This window comes from Gallinula chloropus (genome assembly GCF_964237585.1).
Source record: "Gallinula chloropus genome assembly, chromosome: 2".
Lineage (NCBI taxonomy): Eukaryota > Metazoa > Chordata > Aves > Gruiformes > Rallidae > Gallinula > Gallinula chloropus.
The window spans coordinates 156566655-156583784 of record NC_140086.1 but is presented as its reverse complement, the minus strand read 5'-3'; the positions used below and the strand labels follow the sequence as shown (position 1 = coordinate 156583784).

General features: G+C 43.4%; 1 protein-coding gene across 2 annotated transcripts in view; it reads right to left on the bottom strand.

Annotated features, from left to right (window-relative positions):
* The window catches only part of PRKAG2 (protein kinase AMP-activated non-catalytic subunit gamma 2), a 224098-nt gene that overhangs the window by 138962 nt on the left and 68006 nt on the right, over nucleotides 1–17130 (bottom strand). The window contains exons 2-3 of one of the 2 annotated variants that reach the window (XM_084260542.1): nucleotides 15807–15878; nucleotides 3166–3445 (exon numbers count right to left, since the gene is read on the bottom strand). In XM_084260542.1, coding sequence (XP_084116668.1) covers nucleotides 3166–3445; nucleotides 15807–15878 — 352 coding nt within the window. The remainder of the gene's footprint in view (nucleotides 1–3165; nucleotides 3446–15806; nucleotides 15879–17130) is intronic. The other variant, XM_084260543.1, reaches the window with a different exon arrangement.

The window sequence follows — 17130 nt, the reverse complement described above, 5'->3', positions numbered from 1 at the left end:
ACTGTATACACTTCCCCCACATACTGCTCTGTGATGACAGGGAAAGGAGAGCAGCACAGACTTGTGCCAGGTAAACTGAGGGACAAGAAAATAAATCCCCAAACCCTGTGAACTTTTACCTGGTGCTTTTTTTCATTGCAGATAAAACCCTGACAACTTCTACCTGGCACTTTTTTTTTTTTTTTAAATTTCAGATTGCTTGGAGAAAATACAGATTTTTCTATAAACCCACAGAGAAGGCTCCAGTGTAGAGCTTCGCAGAAAAGCTGAGTCTGGAGCGAGCTCTGGTGGTCTCTGGTCCTACTTCTCCTCAAAACAGGGCTTCAACTTTAAATTTGGGTGCTCAGAGCCTTGCCTGGCCAACTTATTAAGATCTGGAAGGGCAGCAATTTCACAGCACTTCCAGGGCCCCACTCCGACGCCATGTCACCTCCATAAAGAACATTGTTCTTACACCCGCCTAGAGTTGCCCTCACTGCCTCCTGCCCCTTTGGTGGGCATCCATGAGGTGCCCAGGACTATCTTCTCCATAGATCCATTAAGTAATGAAGAGAGCAAAAAGGGCTTCTCCTCCTTCTCCTTGCCCCTACCTCACATGCCCCAGCTCCTGACACAGTGGCCTTTCGCTGGACCAGTATGTCCCTGTCTCTCTTGTACTGGGGAGCCCAGAACTAGACCCAAGCACTACAGGTGTTCACCAACACTGAGCAGTGGGGGAGGAAGACCTCCCATGACCTGCTGGTGATGTTCCTCCTAGTGCTGCCCAGCACAGCTGTAAAGGCAAGCAGGCCCAGCAAGTCCACACGATTTCAAGGCACACACAGTTTCACAGAACTGATTGATCACCCTACGTTGTGTTCACTTTTCATCCAGGCATCACAAGCTGCTTGAGAAAATGGGATCTCAATCGCGTCATCTGTGACAAGTTTAAGCAGCAAAGACTTTATGCACCTACAGAAACGTGCTGGTTTAGCTCTTCTCAGAGCTCTTTAGTGCAGCATCTGTGCAAAGGTCTGCGATATCTGGTCTGAGGAGTCACTGAGATGTCTTGGTACTCAGAAAATGCTGTTCAAGCCACAGAGACTTTGTTTTGAGTGGGATGTAATGAATCAGCTGAGTGTTTTCTTATGCACAGGGTTATTCTTTATTTGCAGACTGTCAGAATGCAAAAGTTTTGCTTGTGAAAAGCCAAATAACACTACAGAAATGCTACCCCATATGTTTCCTGAAGTCCTGAAAAGGTTTTTTTGAATAAAATTCTGTAAAGTTTGTTTAAATATAGTAAAGCCTAAGAATGTAATTTGTTACTAATCCCTGTTCAGCACATTCTGAATAAAATCTACTTTAACGAAGGGTATGTATCCACATTAGTTTCTCTGTAAGAGCTGAACGAGGCGGAAGCATGTGGTAGGAAACATTCTGCTTTGCAAAAGCTGCAGAATGGAAAGAGTTATCAATTTAAACCCCAATTTCAACCATCACACCCTTTCCAAGAGGCTGTCCCTCCTGCCTGAAAAAAAAAACCCACCATGAACATCCAAGCCCAGCACAATCCCTGCAACCCTCTCTGGAGCAGCAGGGTCACAGGGATCTTCTGTGAGCTCAAAAATAGCACGGCCCCGTTCCAAGCCTGCTCCCGCGACAGTGATGTGACCTTATCAAAAGGATCTTGCTGACTGCTGGAAGATTCCCTTATTTAATATTCTGTTGTACCTAGCTAGGACTTAAAAAGTGCTATTTGCTTGGATAACTTGCTTAAAAAGTCACACAATGGCTTTGTGTACACTGCTGTTATGCATGCAGCACCGAGCCCTTCCCCATGTACCCTATCAGCTGCACGTTGCCTATGCAATATGTAAACCTATGGACTTAAATGGATATTTATTATTGTGGGGCTTGAAAAAGAGGGGAGCATAAAAAGCATACTTGAACTTTAAGCAGAGCAAACAAACGTCCTTGAATACAAATGATGCTTTTATCTATCTGGTGTCCTTCAGAAACACTGATTCTCCTCTCTTCATCTCCTGAAGGTGCTTTAGAGAGAGGCAAGGACTGGAAAAGTTGCCATTTCAATTGAGATGCAGCAGAACTTCTGATAAGCATAAACAAAAATCCTACACAGGTTTGTGTAGATGTGTTCTGGGGCACGAAAGTTGCTATGAAATTACTTGTTCTGATCAAAAATGTTTTTAAGGGGAATTTGGATGAGGAAAAACAAGAAGGTCCCTCTATACTATTTAGAAGTCACTTAAAGCTATCAATCCATTGCAGGAAATGTGTAGCCAAGCATAGGTATATGCATCACTAATTCTGTACCTACATCATCACCAATTTAAGAACCATTTCTCATTATTTCTTCTGTTCACAGAAGGAAAACCTGCAATCTGAGAACCCAGTATGCCCAAGATATTATTCCACTCTTTCCCTTGTAACTGTCCCCTTCCTATGGCCACTAACCCCTTGGGTAGGCCAAGTTTGCTGTGTAGACCAGCACTGGGAGCCTTCATTCAGCAAGAAAATTTTAAAATTCAAGCCTTTTCTAAATTTGGATCATTTCTAAATCATAATGGTGTGTTAGCCTTTGGGCTGCTGGAGAGGTAAAATCTGTGTCCCATATAAGACAGGCAAGTGCTCTGACCCGTGGAGCTCTATGATGCCATTTATATTCTAGTGGAGGAGTTCAAAAAGCCCCTTAGTGAGCAATATACATCAATTACTTCCATCCAATAAATGTCTCTCTCCCTTCCTCCAGTAGGACAAAGAAATATCAATTAAAAAAAACAGCTGAAATGCTCTATGGAGTCTACTGAAGCGAGACGTCCTTAGCTCTTGAAATGATACCTTTTCTGAGCCCACCTCCACCACAAACCCCATGATGCCCAACCAACCTTGATGAAACCACCCGTAAAACTCCCACTAACATGAATGTGGGATCTCTAAGCAAGGCTTTGGAGCGTGGTTTCCCTCCTCAGCCCTGTATAGGTGTCCGTTGCCCTGCTGAGGTTACACCCTAACAGCCAGTGAGTGAGAAACCCAAAACACATGGTGTGATAACGAACAATTAGCACATGCCTCATCTGCACTTACTTCACTACCGCAGGTAAAGAATGGGCCAAGCCCAGAGGTACTGTGTATCTTCCTGAAATAACATGAGCAATTTCTTACTTTTTCTTGATCTGGAGAAAAACTTGATGCCCCCAGGAGAGGTAGACGGGTTAGAATTGGGGGAGGATTCTTTGGAGGAGGACCTGAAGATCCCACTGAAGCTCATTCGACGTGGGGAGCGTGGGGGAGACTCCTGGTAGGGAAAGGGGAACACTGTTTTGGGTGAGCCAGGGCTATGTTTGGATCTCACAGGGGCAGAAACGGGGCTGGAAGGTCGGTTCTGGAGTCCTTTTGAGAAAAGGCCTTTTGAAGGGCTGCCAGCAGAGTAGCTTTCTTCTACCTGAGAAGAGAAAAAGAAAGAAAAAAGAAAAATCACCATTAATCCAGTTCAGTTTGGGCTATCAGGATCTGAACTTGTCGCAACACAGTCAAATCCTGTTTATTCAGGTGGTGGATTAGCCAGAGCTCTCCTTCCCCAGCACCTGCGTGCACGGACACACAGATGCATGTGCCACCTTTCTGGGCTCTGTGCTGCCCCTTGCTTTTCAAGACACCCTGAATTTCACAAAACCTTCAACCAACGTGCATACATTTTATTATGACACATCTAATCCAGGATTTTCTTTACTGGTTTCATTTGCCACATGTCCCTCTTCCTTCCCTGGACAACTGAAAGGCAACTGGCAATGCATTTATTTGGGGCAATGAATGAATTTAGTACCCTGAAGTCTTCTTCCCTGATTTAAGCACCCATCTATGTTATTTAATTCTCCACCACACGATGTAACACAGGACAGCACCCAAGTCCCCAAGTGCTTGACAAGCCTCTATAATGCCAAACACAGCCACAACTGTGAGACTGCCACTCCAGTCCTAAAAATAAAGGGACCATTTTAGAGTGGTGACGTTCCTGCTAATTAGCCTGGCTTTGAGCTTGGGTCCAACCTTTCTAAGAGCTGAATCTCATCTGGGACCTGTGCTGGCTTTCCAGCTACCGTGAATATCTGCGCACAACACAGCCCGGTGCTTTGAGAGCTTGCCTGGCAAGGGAGGGATAAAAACCCAGAAAAACAAACAGGAAACAAAGGAGCAAAGATTAAATCCCCCTCACATACAATTAACAGAAGCTGTCCCAAGCCTCTGTGGGATTTGCCTCTGCTTGGGCTATATGTAGAGTTTATTTCCTCTGGATGGACAAAGTGCTTCTGTGGGCACGAGGCTGTTTCTTTAGCTGGGGGCATTTCCTATGAATGAAGGGCTCTGTTCCTGGCAAAAGGCAGCGGTGGTTTTCATGTCCCTAGGGAACAGGCAAGCAAAGGCCACGGCATACATGCCCACGGGCTTGGTGTGCTGCTGACCTTCTGTGTGCCTGCTCCTCTCTTCCTAAGTACACACAAGAAACAGGGATATTTGGAGCAGACAGCAACTTCTGCCTGCCAAGATGCCAGGTACACCTGAGGTGTTGGTCTAGTTAGGTACAAGTTTTGTTGCCAAGGGAGTCGTTGTAGAGAAAAAGAGCATCTTTTACTGGAATGACTTAAATGAAAGAAGAGAGAAAACAAAGCCTCATAGGTACATAAACCTTCCTTCAGCTCAGTAAAGGTTTTGGGTATATGAATCCAGCTCAAAAGCACAGAATCACAAGGTTGGAAAAGACCTTTAAGATCATCGAATCCAACCGTTCCTGTCCTATGCTAAACCATATCCCTGAGCACCTCATCTACCCATCTGTTAAACACATCCAGGGATGGTGACTCAAGCCCCTCCCTGGGCAGCCTGTTCCAGGTCCTGACAACTCTTTCAGTGAAACTTTTTTTCCTAACATCTAATCTGATCCTACCCTGGAACAGCTTCCTGCCATTTCCCCTTGTCCCATCTCCTGTCACCTGGCTGAAGAGACCATCGCCCACCTCTCTACAACCACCTTTCAGGTAATTGTAGGTGGTGATAAGGTCTCCCCTCAGCCTCCTCCTCTGTGATCAGCTGACTAAAAAACATATTATACAATTAACTCCCTTAATGGAAATTATGTTTAGCTACAGCTCCAAAACTCTTGTAGAAATAACAAAGAGCCTGATGGCCAAACTGCTGCTCCCTCTGTAACACAGGATCCCACTTCTCACAATTCTGTGTCCTGCACATGCACTTCAGACTGGCTTCTCTTTCCACTTAGGATGGAACAGAGCTGGAACGTGTCCTGCTCCGAGGGGAATCGCAGAAGGACCTACAGAGAGCATGGTCCTTGTTTGGGGAGGTTTTGAACCTAAAAGGCAAGTGGCACTTGGTCTGGGAGACAGATGCTTGGGAGACAATAGCTTGGTCACTAGGAGGGGCATGGAGACATGCCAGCAGAGCCCTGGACAGCTGCTGGATTCTGCTTTGTGCTCCTCTGCGCTGCACAGAGATGCCTGGCAAGAGACACAACAGCTTTTTATACCTGCACACTTATTTTTTGGCAGCATGGACCAGATATCTCAAAAACATACATGTCCTTCTGCAGATGGCTTAGTAAAGCCCTCAAGGGGACTTTTTGGAAATGATATATCAATTCTAATTGAAGCAATGGGTACCAAAAGCAACAAGAGATTCTTGACAGTACCTGTAAGCAAAGAAAAAAGTAGTCTTTCATGCTTAATGCAGCAGCCTGAACCTTGGGTTTGCCTTCCAGCTCTGTCAGGGATCCTATGTGCAGTCTTGAATGTATTCTGCCATAAGAACCACATCTCTTTTGCTCCCACGCTTAGTCCTCTGGCACACAGACCATCACCTGGCAAGTTTTTTCAACACCTGAGACCAGCAGGTCAAAGGAGGTGATCCTCCCCATCTATTCTGCCCCCATCAGGCCCCACCTGGAGTATTGTGCCCAGTCCTGGGCTCCCTAGTACAAAAAAGACAGGGATGACCTGGAAAGAGTCCAGCAGAGGGCTACGAAGATGATTAAGGGCCTGGAACATCTCCCCTATGTGGAAAGGCTGAGTGAGCTGGGGTTGTTCAGCCTTGAGAAAAGAAGAATGAGAGGGGATCTGATCAATGTTTATAAATATCTCAAGTGTGGGACACAGGGGGAAATGGCCAGCCTCTTCTCAATGGTCTGTGGGAACAGGACAAGGGGCAATGGCCTCAAGTTGGAGCACAGGAAGTTCTGCACCAATATGTGGAAGAACTTTTTCACAGTGAGGGTGACAGAGCCCTGGGACAGGCTGCCCAGGGGGATTGTGGAGTCTCCTTCTCTGGAGATATTCAAGACCCATCTGGATGCCTCCCTGTGAGACCTGTCCTAGGGAACCTGTTTTGGCAGGGGGGTTGGAATTGATGGACTCTGGAGGTCCCTTCCAACCCCTACAATTCTGTGATTCTGTGAACCTGGAATGATATCTGACTGTAAGTGAACTAATAAATTGTAAATTTGTCATGGGTAAAGCAATATCAAAGGTAGCTTTTTCATAAAAGCTCATTAACTTTACTAAAATATCATCTGCAGATCATCTGAAACTACTTATGCATTGTTTTCTTCACCACTACATAGTCCAGGAATCAAACAAGCAGCACAACGGCACCTGCTTTTGCAGCACAGTTTAAAGAGGTCTGGTGCCAAACCTACTGCCTGCAACTGGGGAGTAAGAACATTTTCAAGTTCATTTTAATCCTAATACAAACCTGTCACTCCTGCTATAATTTAGGACTGTTTCTGGGATGGCAATTTCACTCTCAGTTTCCCTAAAGTGACAAACCATGGCATTTGTAAAGCTAAGAGAAGGATGTCATTTTGGTGTCACCCTGAACACGTCATGTTAGCTTATCTGTATACTTGGTTGGTTCTAACAGCACAGAAGTAGGAGACACATTTAGAAGATGATCCTTGCACACTGAAAATGCCAAACACCACACAACAACCTGTGCTGTAACGCCAGTATTCCTTCCCTCTTAGGCACAAGTCAGGCATAAAGCACATTGTTCTCCAATCTTGAGCAGAAGCAGCAGGATGTTTTTATTTACTGCAGTCACAACCAGTTGCTTTCTCTCCACCGTGCCAGGCAGATGAATTAGCTAATTGGTAGAGTACCAGGGGCACGCTGCTAAATGCACATGTACATGCTACTAAATTAAAAGGAAATTACTACATCGGATTCTTCCCCAGCCGCTCCATGTGTTAATTATACACAGGTTACACCCACCATCAAAGCAGATAAATACCTGTGATCTCACTTAGAGAATTACAACAGGATTGCTTCCGTAGAATATTATTTGATGCTAATGGATTGTGAGTTTTAAAAGAGATTAGGCACTTCCATGAGTAAAATCAACAGCAACAAGTGTTTTCACAGCATATACAGAAGTCACGAGGCCATGTGGAACCTTCACGCTTCAGCTGGGAATGTGGGGGAATCTCTGCTGTGCAATAAACCCCACTATCCTGAGCAGGCTCGGTGTGACGTCTCCTGAGGTGTTAGAGGCAGGTTACACAGCTAGATGGATCATCAGCCTATTCTTCATGCTTAGTGAACTCATTTCCTGAAGCTATGACAAGCAGGTGGGCAGAAACACCCACATGTGCTTTGGAAAGAGAATTATTCCTCTGGCTGAGCTGTAGCACAAAAAAAAAAACCAACCCACTGCACCCTGTTTTTCTCACAATAACCACCCTTGGACATCAGTTTGTGTCAGTACAGGAAAAGCAGCAAAGTAAAAACATGCAGAAATATAAAACACACCTGATAAATGCAGGTGGTGATATGGCTCATTTGATGCTGGCCGGATAATTGGCCTTTTGTAGATAAGTTGTCCAAACACACAATGAAAACACAACAGAAATTGACACAGAAATAAGGTCTAACCAAACAAATTAAGAATTTCCTCTAAGTATGAAGACTGTTTACCTAATTTAAAAAAACAACCAACCAAAACCAATACCAACCAACAACAAAACATTGCCGGGCTTTGTGCAGAGCACATCCAAGATCTTCAGCTCTCTGCCTAAGCCTGGACTCCCTAAGGCTTTAAACTGGTTATGCTGGAGACAAATCTCAGCTCCTGACTGTATGTCTGCAGAGGAATATAGCTAAATTAGCAGCTTGGTAATAGTGCCAGCACAAACCTACCCTCAGCCTACAGCAATGTGCACTCAGTGAGGTTAAGAAGCCGAGCAGAGCCCTGTGCCACATCGGATGTGCTGATGTCTAGAGACTGACTTCACTTGTTCAAGGCTAAACCGGTTACCTTAGATAGCCCAGAGTAAATATATCCTAAAATGCTCTAAGACACTAACAGTTTTCATGCTTCAGAGCACAAAAGGATCCTCAGCTGGGGACCAGGGAGAGACCTTGTTCTGTTGTATATACCAAACGATCTTAGGCAAGCTCCTAAAATGCAGGCAGAACTGGCTGCTGTTGAAAATAAAGCAACAAAACGAAACATGTCTTACAGTGCTTGGCAGCTAGCAGATTTACTTCTAGTTTTTTTGAATGAAATGTACTTTCCCTGAGCTGTGCAGGTCTGGGAGATTTCAAATCAAGAAACAGCATCTTCAAAGCTCCCCTTGTCATTTCACCTGGACATGGGTACCTTCCTTCTTAATCTCTTCTTCCTCTCTCCCAGCTGTATACATTAATGGATCAGAGCCATCCTGTGATGGACCAACAGACCCACAACTTCCTTTTCAACAGATAAACTCCTAGATGGCAAAATCCCAACATAAACCACAAACAGTCTACCCCATTCAGGTGAATGAAACATCTGAACAATGTCTCAAACCATTGAGCTATGGTCCATAGAGCTTCCCTGCTCACTCACCATGGGGATTTAGACTGTGCTGTGAGTGCTCCCCTGGTGCTGTCTGGGCTTGGGGAGATCACAAGCCAGGGACAGTTCCAGGTTGCATGTGGCCTCGTTGCTCTAGGGTGTGAAAGAGTTTGGCTCTGCAGCAGGACTGTGACCATGCCTTTCATCTCCAGGCCAACAGAACAGTCCTTGACCTCTTATTTATTGCTCCCCTTGACATATCCCAAGCGAACAACCTTGTATCTTGTGCTGTTAAGTATTATCCATCCTGAAGATCATTCAGGTCTTCTTGTATAAGGTGCTTCCCTATGATGAAAAAAACACCTCTTTTTGCATCATCAACACATTGGGTTAGCATGCTTCTATTTTTCACCTCAGCCTTACCAGTGAAGACCAGTCTGAAGGCTGAGCTTGGGGAAACCCCAGCAGTTCTGTCCCTCCACCTAACAGTCTTTCCCTTCAACTTGCAATTCTTCCTCTTATCTTACAAGAAAGATTAACATGCACTACAGCTAATCACTACCATATGATAATCCCCAACGCAACGTGCTAAGAGACCAAACTATTTTACCACAAACTAGTCTCTTGTCATACACACCCTATCCATCTTGGTCCTGCCTCTTACTCACAGACAGAAATTTTCCCAATATTGTTGTTTTCTTTCCCATGCTTTGTATTGAAAATCTGATCCCTCCATTTCACCAAGCAAAGTCCTTCTAAGAAAACATTTCTGCTCCCAGCCTAGAAGTTGTGGACCACTTAACTGCTGAAAAGTGTTGCACCAAAGCATCACGCCAAGAAAAATGAATGAGCTCTGCTGAGAAGACCCTGATGATGAAAAGGCAGAGGTTCCATCGGAACCAGGGAAACCCAAGCACTGCCTATGTCCCTGCCACAGCACCTCTTCGCAGCTGTATCATCTGCTCCTCTGCTAGGGTGCTGCAGCAACAGGTCCTTTCTATGGCGCACAGCCCTCTGCAGAGGATGCCCTCCCTGGAAAACCACTGGCTCTGCTTCAGTTGCTGTGAATTCAGATTCATTTTTGCAGAACAATCTGAAAAAATAATCTGTCTGGAATACAAATGGGCTCGAGCTAAACAGACTGTCAAAATGCTCTGAGTCTAAGTGAAAGTTATCAGAGGCTCCCGAGTTCCATTCCTTTTTTCTCCAGCTCCAAACAGTTAGGACATTTATGGAGCATTTGAGTTCTGTTTGCTTTTACAACAGTGAGTTATTTGACCTTTATTTTGTCTCTTAATTTAAAAAAAAGAAAATGTTTGAAGGGCAAATAACAGAAACAGAATCACCTCCCACCACCCTTGACAGGGACAGTAAACACAATTAGAGACGAGATACCAGATAGACGTCTGCACTTGTTTCCTGTCCTTCCACTGAATTTCAATAAAAAAGCCCTTTGATAAAGTTAATTGGATGATTCTCTCATTCTGCTGGAATAAAAGAGCTCAGAGAAACACAAGAGCTGACTTCATTAGACTGAAAGGTAATGAAGGACTTACTCTCCAGGCACCACATGGTCACAGCCACCACCATTAGTTCCCCTGGTTCTGCATGAGCAGCAACAATTGAGATGACAATGTATTTTATGGGATCAGAGATGTCACTTTCCAAAACTAAAGTACAATGACACTTCCCAAAATTAAAATACAATGGGATGTGGCTGGCTGCTCTGGAAGGCTCTGAGAGCCCTGCGTCACCGTACAGCCAGTTGGGGTTTGGTTTCCAGCAGCAAGCAGGGCTGCTCAAAGGCTTGAGGAGAGGGGAAAGCAGGCTTGGCTCTTGGTCCACTTCCTTACTCTTAACTGCATTTAATTCAAAGCAGCAGATAGGAAGGAGCCATGCACAGAGCAGCACAGTGGTTGGCACATGTGTCCTTGCCCCAAGGCTCTCTGCATCTGCTGCAGGTGCCTGGTGCCGAGGCCACAGCACTGTCCAGGGCACACTCCCCATCCTCCCTGCTGAGGCCAGTTCACTGCTCATAAAGAAATGGATAATTAGAAGACTGGGGAAAAATACTCAAAAGGAGATTTACTATCCAGAGAAGGTGTGTGTGTCTGAGTTAAAAATGGCATGGTTTACTTGGCTTTGTTGTTCCAGTGGTTGCCTGTGCAGTTCCCATGAGTTATTGGGCAAAACAAAAACAGTGCTGGGACCAGAAGGAGGACAAAGTGCTCCTTGGAGTCCTTCAGTATTGGAGTCACTCCTCAGATGTTTTCTGATACTGGTTCACCAACGTTTTCCTGCATTAGTGATAGCAGAACTGCGAGTCAATGCCAAATGAAGTTGTAACAAACCCTTTGCTTTTCACCCCATTCCTTTGTTTGTACAGCCAAACCCCAAACTAATCCATTAACCACTGTGTCACATCCAGAACCCACGTACGGCTGATTAGCTACAGCCAGTCTCAAAATCTAATCAAAGCTTTGTGAAAGCCTTTCCCAAAATTAAAGCCTGAATTATTTGCTCCTAGGTGTAACCGATCACAATTAGGCCTGTTTGTTTGCAAAATGAGCTTTACGTGATTCAGGTCATTCTGCACTGGAGTTTCCTGCTCATAATTTACAGCTCTCTTCCTCTACTTTTGTACAAATTACAAATTGCATCAGTAATGAGCCTGTATTTCTCTCAAGTCACTGGTAAGTATGATATAGGAAGGCAACAGAATGTTTTGTCTGCCTAGAAACAAAATTTTCCGCCTATGAGTCTCAATTTATTTTATCACCCAGGTTTTTATTCATTTAATAGGCTCCATGTTTATTCAGTATCATTCCAGTTTCTTAAATCAAAATGTCTTGTGCTACTTTTTTATCTACAAGGCATTGATGCTATGACATTTTCCAAGCAAATTTATCATTCATTTATCCCCCCACATGTGTTCAATAAGAACTGTTTACCATTATTTCCCATCCAAATGAGTCTTTTGTAATAGCATCATTAGCTACCGATATTAGATATTTCATTGTTTTGCCTAGGACTAATGTTTGACTGACAACCCTGTAAATTATCCTAATTGCAAACATTTTAAATATTAACACAGTAATTGCTTTTTTTGCAGTCTTTTGGAACTTGTGCTCCTCTCCAAGATTTATTCAAAATCAGCAGTAGTGGGAGAAAGCTGTGCCAATTCATTCAAGGGTGTTTTATTGGAGCTGTTTGGATTTGATTTTAAAATGTCTAGTGTTAGCATCCCCTGCTTTAAATACACTTCAGTCATTACTAGGACAGTCACCATTATCACTCAAGATAAATAATCTCACCAGTTTTTTCCCCACTCCAAGAAAAGAAGCCATCTTCTATGTTTTTATGACAATCCATAAAGGAACGGATCAATATTAGTTTTCAAGCTTCTCTTCTTCCTCCTCTTCCCTCCTCTATCTATGATTTGTTGGCTGTCTCCCCATGGGCAATTTTCTTCCTGTGTCATTTTCTTCTCTCTAATCATGACCAATCCTTGGCTTTCACCTGAAAGCAATGGCTATGGGTTTCTGGTAATTTCCACACCTTATCCTTTAACCTTTACTCTAGATGAAGGATCTGTAAACATTCAGGGTGTTAAGACCTCTGAAACTGATAGAGCCATTTGGGTGCAGAGGGGCACTCAACCCTGACTGCCACACCGTACCAGAATTATTTCCTGTATGATGCTCCACATCATCATCCATGATTTTCCAGGCATTCTAACTGCCCTTTTTCCACTGTCTCTTCCCAGACTGAGGAAATCTAGTGTATCCAAGCACTTCTCAGCTGCTGGTTATCCTTGTCTGTACTGATCCTCTGTATGTAATGATCCTCTAAGGTCTCTCTGGAAGAAGAACTGAAGCCATTTCTGGAGCATCCTAGCTTTGAGTATGGGGCAGTCAGCAAGAACAGTGGTTCTACACAACTCCTAAGGTGCTTTTTCAGGCAAGATGAAGGGTCAGAATACCTGAGCTCCCTTTCTCCTTCACATCACGTAAAAAACTTCCCCACAAGAGTCTCAATAGGATTATATTCTCCATCTTCAACAGAGGAAGGTAAAAAATATCCCTATTCCCTTCCTGTCATTTGCCATAAAGGAAAGAGGAATACATCATTTATATAGCAGCCATGTTAATGAGAAGTTATTAAGGCTAAACTTCAGGAAATGTATTTCATGTTCCCAGAGCCACCAAAAATTTCCTATGTGAACCCGAACAAATAATTCTGCACTTGAGTTTCCTAGCTGTGTGATGAGGACTGTAGCCACAGGATAATGATTGAAAGACACTTTCATTGTAAAGTGCTGAGGATCTCAGTGAAAAATGCTAATTCCGTCTCTAAAAGCTTTTCACAAAGAACAGAGGAATTAAATTAACAGCAGATTGGAAAAATGGGTTGTGAACTACTCTTCTCTATCTTGATCTATAGCCCAAGTGACAGAAATGTTAAGTGCAGAAAGAGAGACATCCCTGATGAATTGCTAGTCTCCACCATGATGGGTGAATGGAAAAGCCACCCGACTGATGAAATACTGGTTTTTAATACACAAAAGTTATACATCACACTGTGAGTTCAAAATTGAGCAAAGAAAAGCCATTTCACTTGAAAGTGAACAGCAACTTGGGAACATTTAGCCAGAAGTAAATAAAATACTGCAGTCTGATGCCAGCCATCATTCCCCAACAGCAAAGATCCGATTCCTCACATTGAGGAAAACGGTGTTTTGCATGAGATGTTGGCAATGGGTTTGCTAGTTCACAGAATCACTAGGTTGGAAAAGACATTTAAGATCATCAAGTCCAACCGTTCCTGTCCTACGCTAAACATTATCCCTAAGTACCTCATCTATCCGTCTTTTAAACACATCCAGGGATGGTGACTCAACCCCCTCCCTGGGCAGCCTGTTCCAGGCCCTGACAACTCTCTCAGTGAAAAATATTTTCCAGCCCCTTCACCAGCCTGGTTGCCCTTCTCTGGACACGCTCCAGGACCTTGATGTCCTTCTTGTAGGGAGGGCCCCACAACTGGATACCATACTCGAGGTGTAAACCTCACCAATGCGGAGTACAGGGGCACAATAACCTCCCTAGACCTACTGGCCACACTATTTTTGATATTCTCTCTTATGAGAAGTCAGGCACTGCCTGTTGGTTTCTTACTGCTTTGTTGCATACATTGAACAGAGCTCCAAGTTTGATGTTAGCAAAGACATCTGGGTTTTAAACAATGAAAAAATTCTGTTAGAAAAGCAGACGCAGATGTTAAGCCCCAGTTGCCTGGTTATTCCAAAGTTCCATAAGCACTTCCATAAGCACAACTTGACTCAAGTCTGGGGAAAAAATCTAGCATTTACTGAAGCTACAAAAAAGGGGGAAGTACTGAAGTATTCTTCCAGTTGTCCCCAAGGGAAGCACTCATCAAAAGAGCATCCCAAGACCAGTAAGAGGAAAAAAAAGGTTTTCATAAATGGTAAGTGAAAGTCATTAAGGAATATCACACAATACTACACATGAGCAAGATTAGCTTTGGTATAGTTTTTTTCTTCAGAACTGAGATTCATGCAGCTTTCTCACCTTCCTTTGGGCAAAGGAAGTGATAAATGGGAAAAATCGAGTTTTAGCTAGAAACCTTGTCTTCTTCCAGCATGACAACTCTTTCCAAAATCATCTCATTGTTCACTTTATTCAAACCCACCAAACAAGTGCCTTTTGGCAACACTGTATATTTTAGCTTCCCTGGCACCTACAAGAGTTCCTATGCGTCAGTGACTCCTACGTCAGTCTTAAGAGGTCCAACACAGAAAAGAACAAGGCCAATGTTATAAATATATTCAGCTATTGATGGATTGCAGAGCTTTTTAAACAACTGTCCTTCCTTGCGAGGTGCAAAGGAGTAGAACTCGCGCTGTCAACAGAGTTATTATTGTTCTAGATGAAGATTAGCTTCACTAAGGAGATATTTATTACTTCACCTGCCTTGAACTATAACTGCAGCCTCTTTGACAAATGGTCTGTAGCAGGTTTAATCTTCACCGAGGTTTGTATCCTTGTAAATATTGTCACCACTCAAGCTAGTCTGTTATGTAGCTATAGATCAACTTTTGGGGTTATCTACTGCTTGGAGGAGTATCTCTCTTCACCAAGCCTGTAATGTGGCTTGTAGGAGGCTTACATTGAGCAGACCACTTTGTATTTCAATGCTCTGTGAAACTAATGAGGCCAGGACCTGAAGATGACGGATCCCACCCACAATTGTTATGCCTTTGAAGATTGTGTAGGCACTGTCCAACCATCCCTAATGTCATCCATTTTAAAGCAAGCAGTCTGTGAAGGTGCTAGTCTAATTTAATAGCAGGCCATCAGAAAAATGGAGCACTGCAGAGGAGGATAAGCCTGAGTTAATCCTACATTGAAGAGGAACCTTTCCACCGTGTATATGGGAAGACCCTACGGCTATGGCTTCAGCAAATGAAGGCAGCTCATTTTGCCAGTGCAGATATATCAGTGCCACTGAACAGTTAAAACCTCTGTAACCAGAGAGCAACTCAGGAGGCAACTGCCAGAAAACATACCAACAGCCACAGACAGACACCAATTTGAGCACTGTATTTCTGTAGTGACACCACAAATTTTATTAACTGAGAATACATTTGTGCAATATCACTTACAACAATTACAGCAGCATTAGACACAACATCCATGGTATTTAAAGCAAGCCCACCAGAGACCAGCATCATTTACAGGATTTACTGCATAAGCACTGGCATGGTAAGGTCTGCAAAAGTCACTATACTGCACTAGTGTATCAGTCTCAACATAGTGTATCAGTCTCAACATGTAAATGGTATGCCAGGAAAGATTAAAATCCCAGGCTTCTCAAGCCTGATACACGGTGTCTACCACCAACTCAACCCCTGTAGCAAAGGTGAAGCCTTGGAAACATCCTACCTTGCGAGAAGCATTTTTGTCTGTGCTCTCCACATCACCGTCCAAGAATGGCATGGCAAATGAGCTGAGATCCTGCCAGGACAGAGAAGAGAAATTGATATGCTATATTAATGCCTTCTTTCATCAGAGCATCCCATGTTTGTAGCCCGTGATTTGATTTCCAAATCACCCACCACTTCACCCATAACCATTGCTGGTAAGCACGAGCTCCGCTAACATGAGCTCCACTAACACGAGCTCTGATTATTCTCCTTGGCAGTGAAACCAAAGGCAGATCTAAGTAACAAGTTAACATGGAGCCCTTAGCAGTGACATGAAAAAGCACCAGCACAGCCAAAGTCAATAGTCCTGTGCTGAGACTTTCATGGGGAGGTCCTCAAATCCCACAGAAAAATTAATAGGAAATTACAGTTGAAATACAGCCACCTCCTCAGCAAATGGGCTATTTTATCTTTAGTGGGTGTATAATTTTAATTTAAAGATGGCAATAAACAAAACCTCAATGAGAAAATGTTGATGCCCTGAAAAATACGTAACATATATAACAAAGAGGGAGAAAACTGTGACGTGGTACACTGGGAGAAAATAACCATTGCACTTGCACAGCTTGGAGAGGAGCACCCAATTCTGTGTGGCTGAAGACAACAGAGCCATAAGAAAAGCACACATGCTCATCTTTAACTAACAAAAACAAACTGCAATTATATTCTACCTCCTGCCGTCTGTTCTGTTTATGCTACTTCATGTTCCAGCCCCAGAGTTTTTACAGCTCCTTTCTACATACATAAGGAAATTATGTTGGCATCGAGTTTAGCATCTGCTTGATCAGAAAAGTAGATAATGAGAATCTCTATGACCAAAAGCAAGGAGTTGACTAATGCTGTGTGCTGAAAAACTGAGGCTTGGATGCCAAACCTTGATCTAAATGTCAGGAATACCTCCCCAACGCAGATCCTCCCAGATGCAAAGCATCACCCTTTCTGTGTAATGATTCAGTGCTTCTCTAGCACCACATCTGCATCTCATTTAAAAAAAGTTCAAAACATAAATAAATAGCAATTTCACGTAAATCTAATTTGAGATAAATATGGTTTAATTAAAAATTAGCACCGGCCGGGAAGTCTGCAAGGCTCGCATGCCTTCAGAATTCAGAGCAACCACAGGTCTAATCACATCACATTGTGTAATCATACAAAATCCAAAATATGCTCCAAAATGTGTATAACAGGCATAATCCTTACAAGTGTTTGAAAATATTCTAGTTACATAACGAACAACAAAAATAAGGAACAAAATATTGAATTACTGGAACTGAAGCACATGG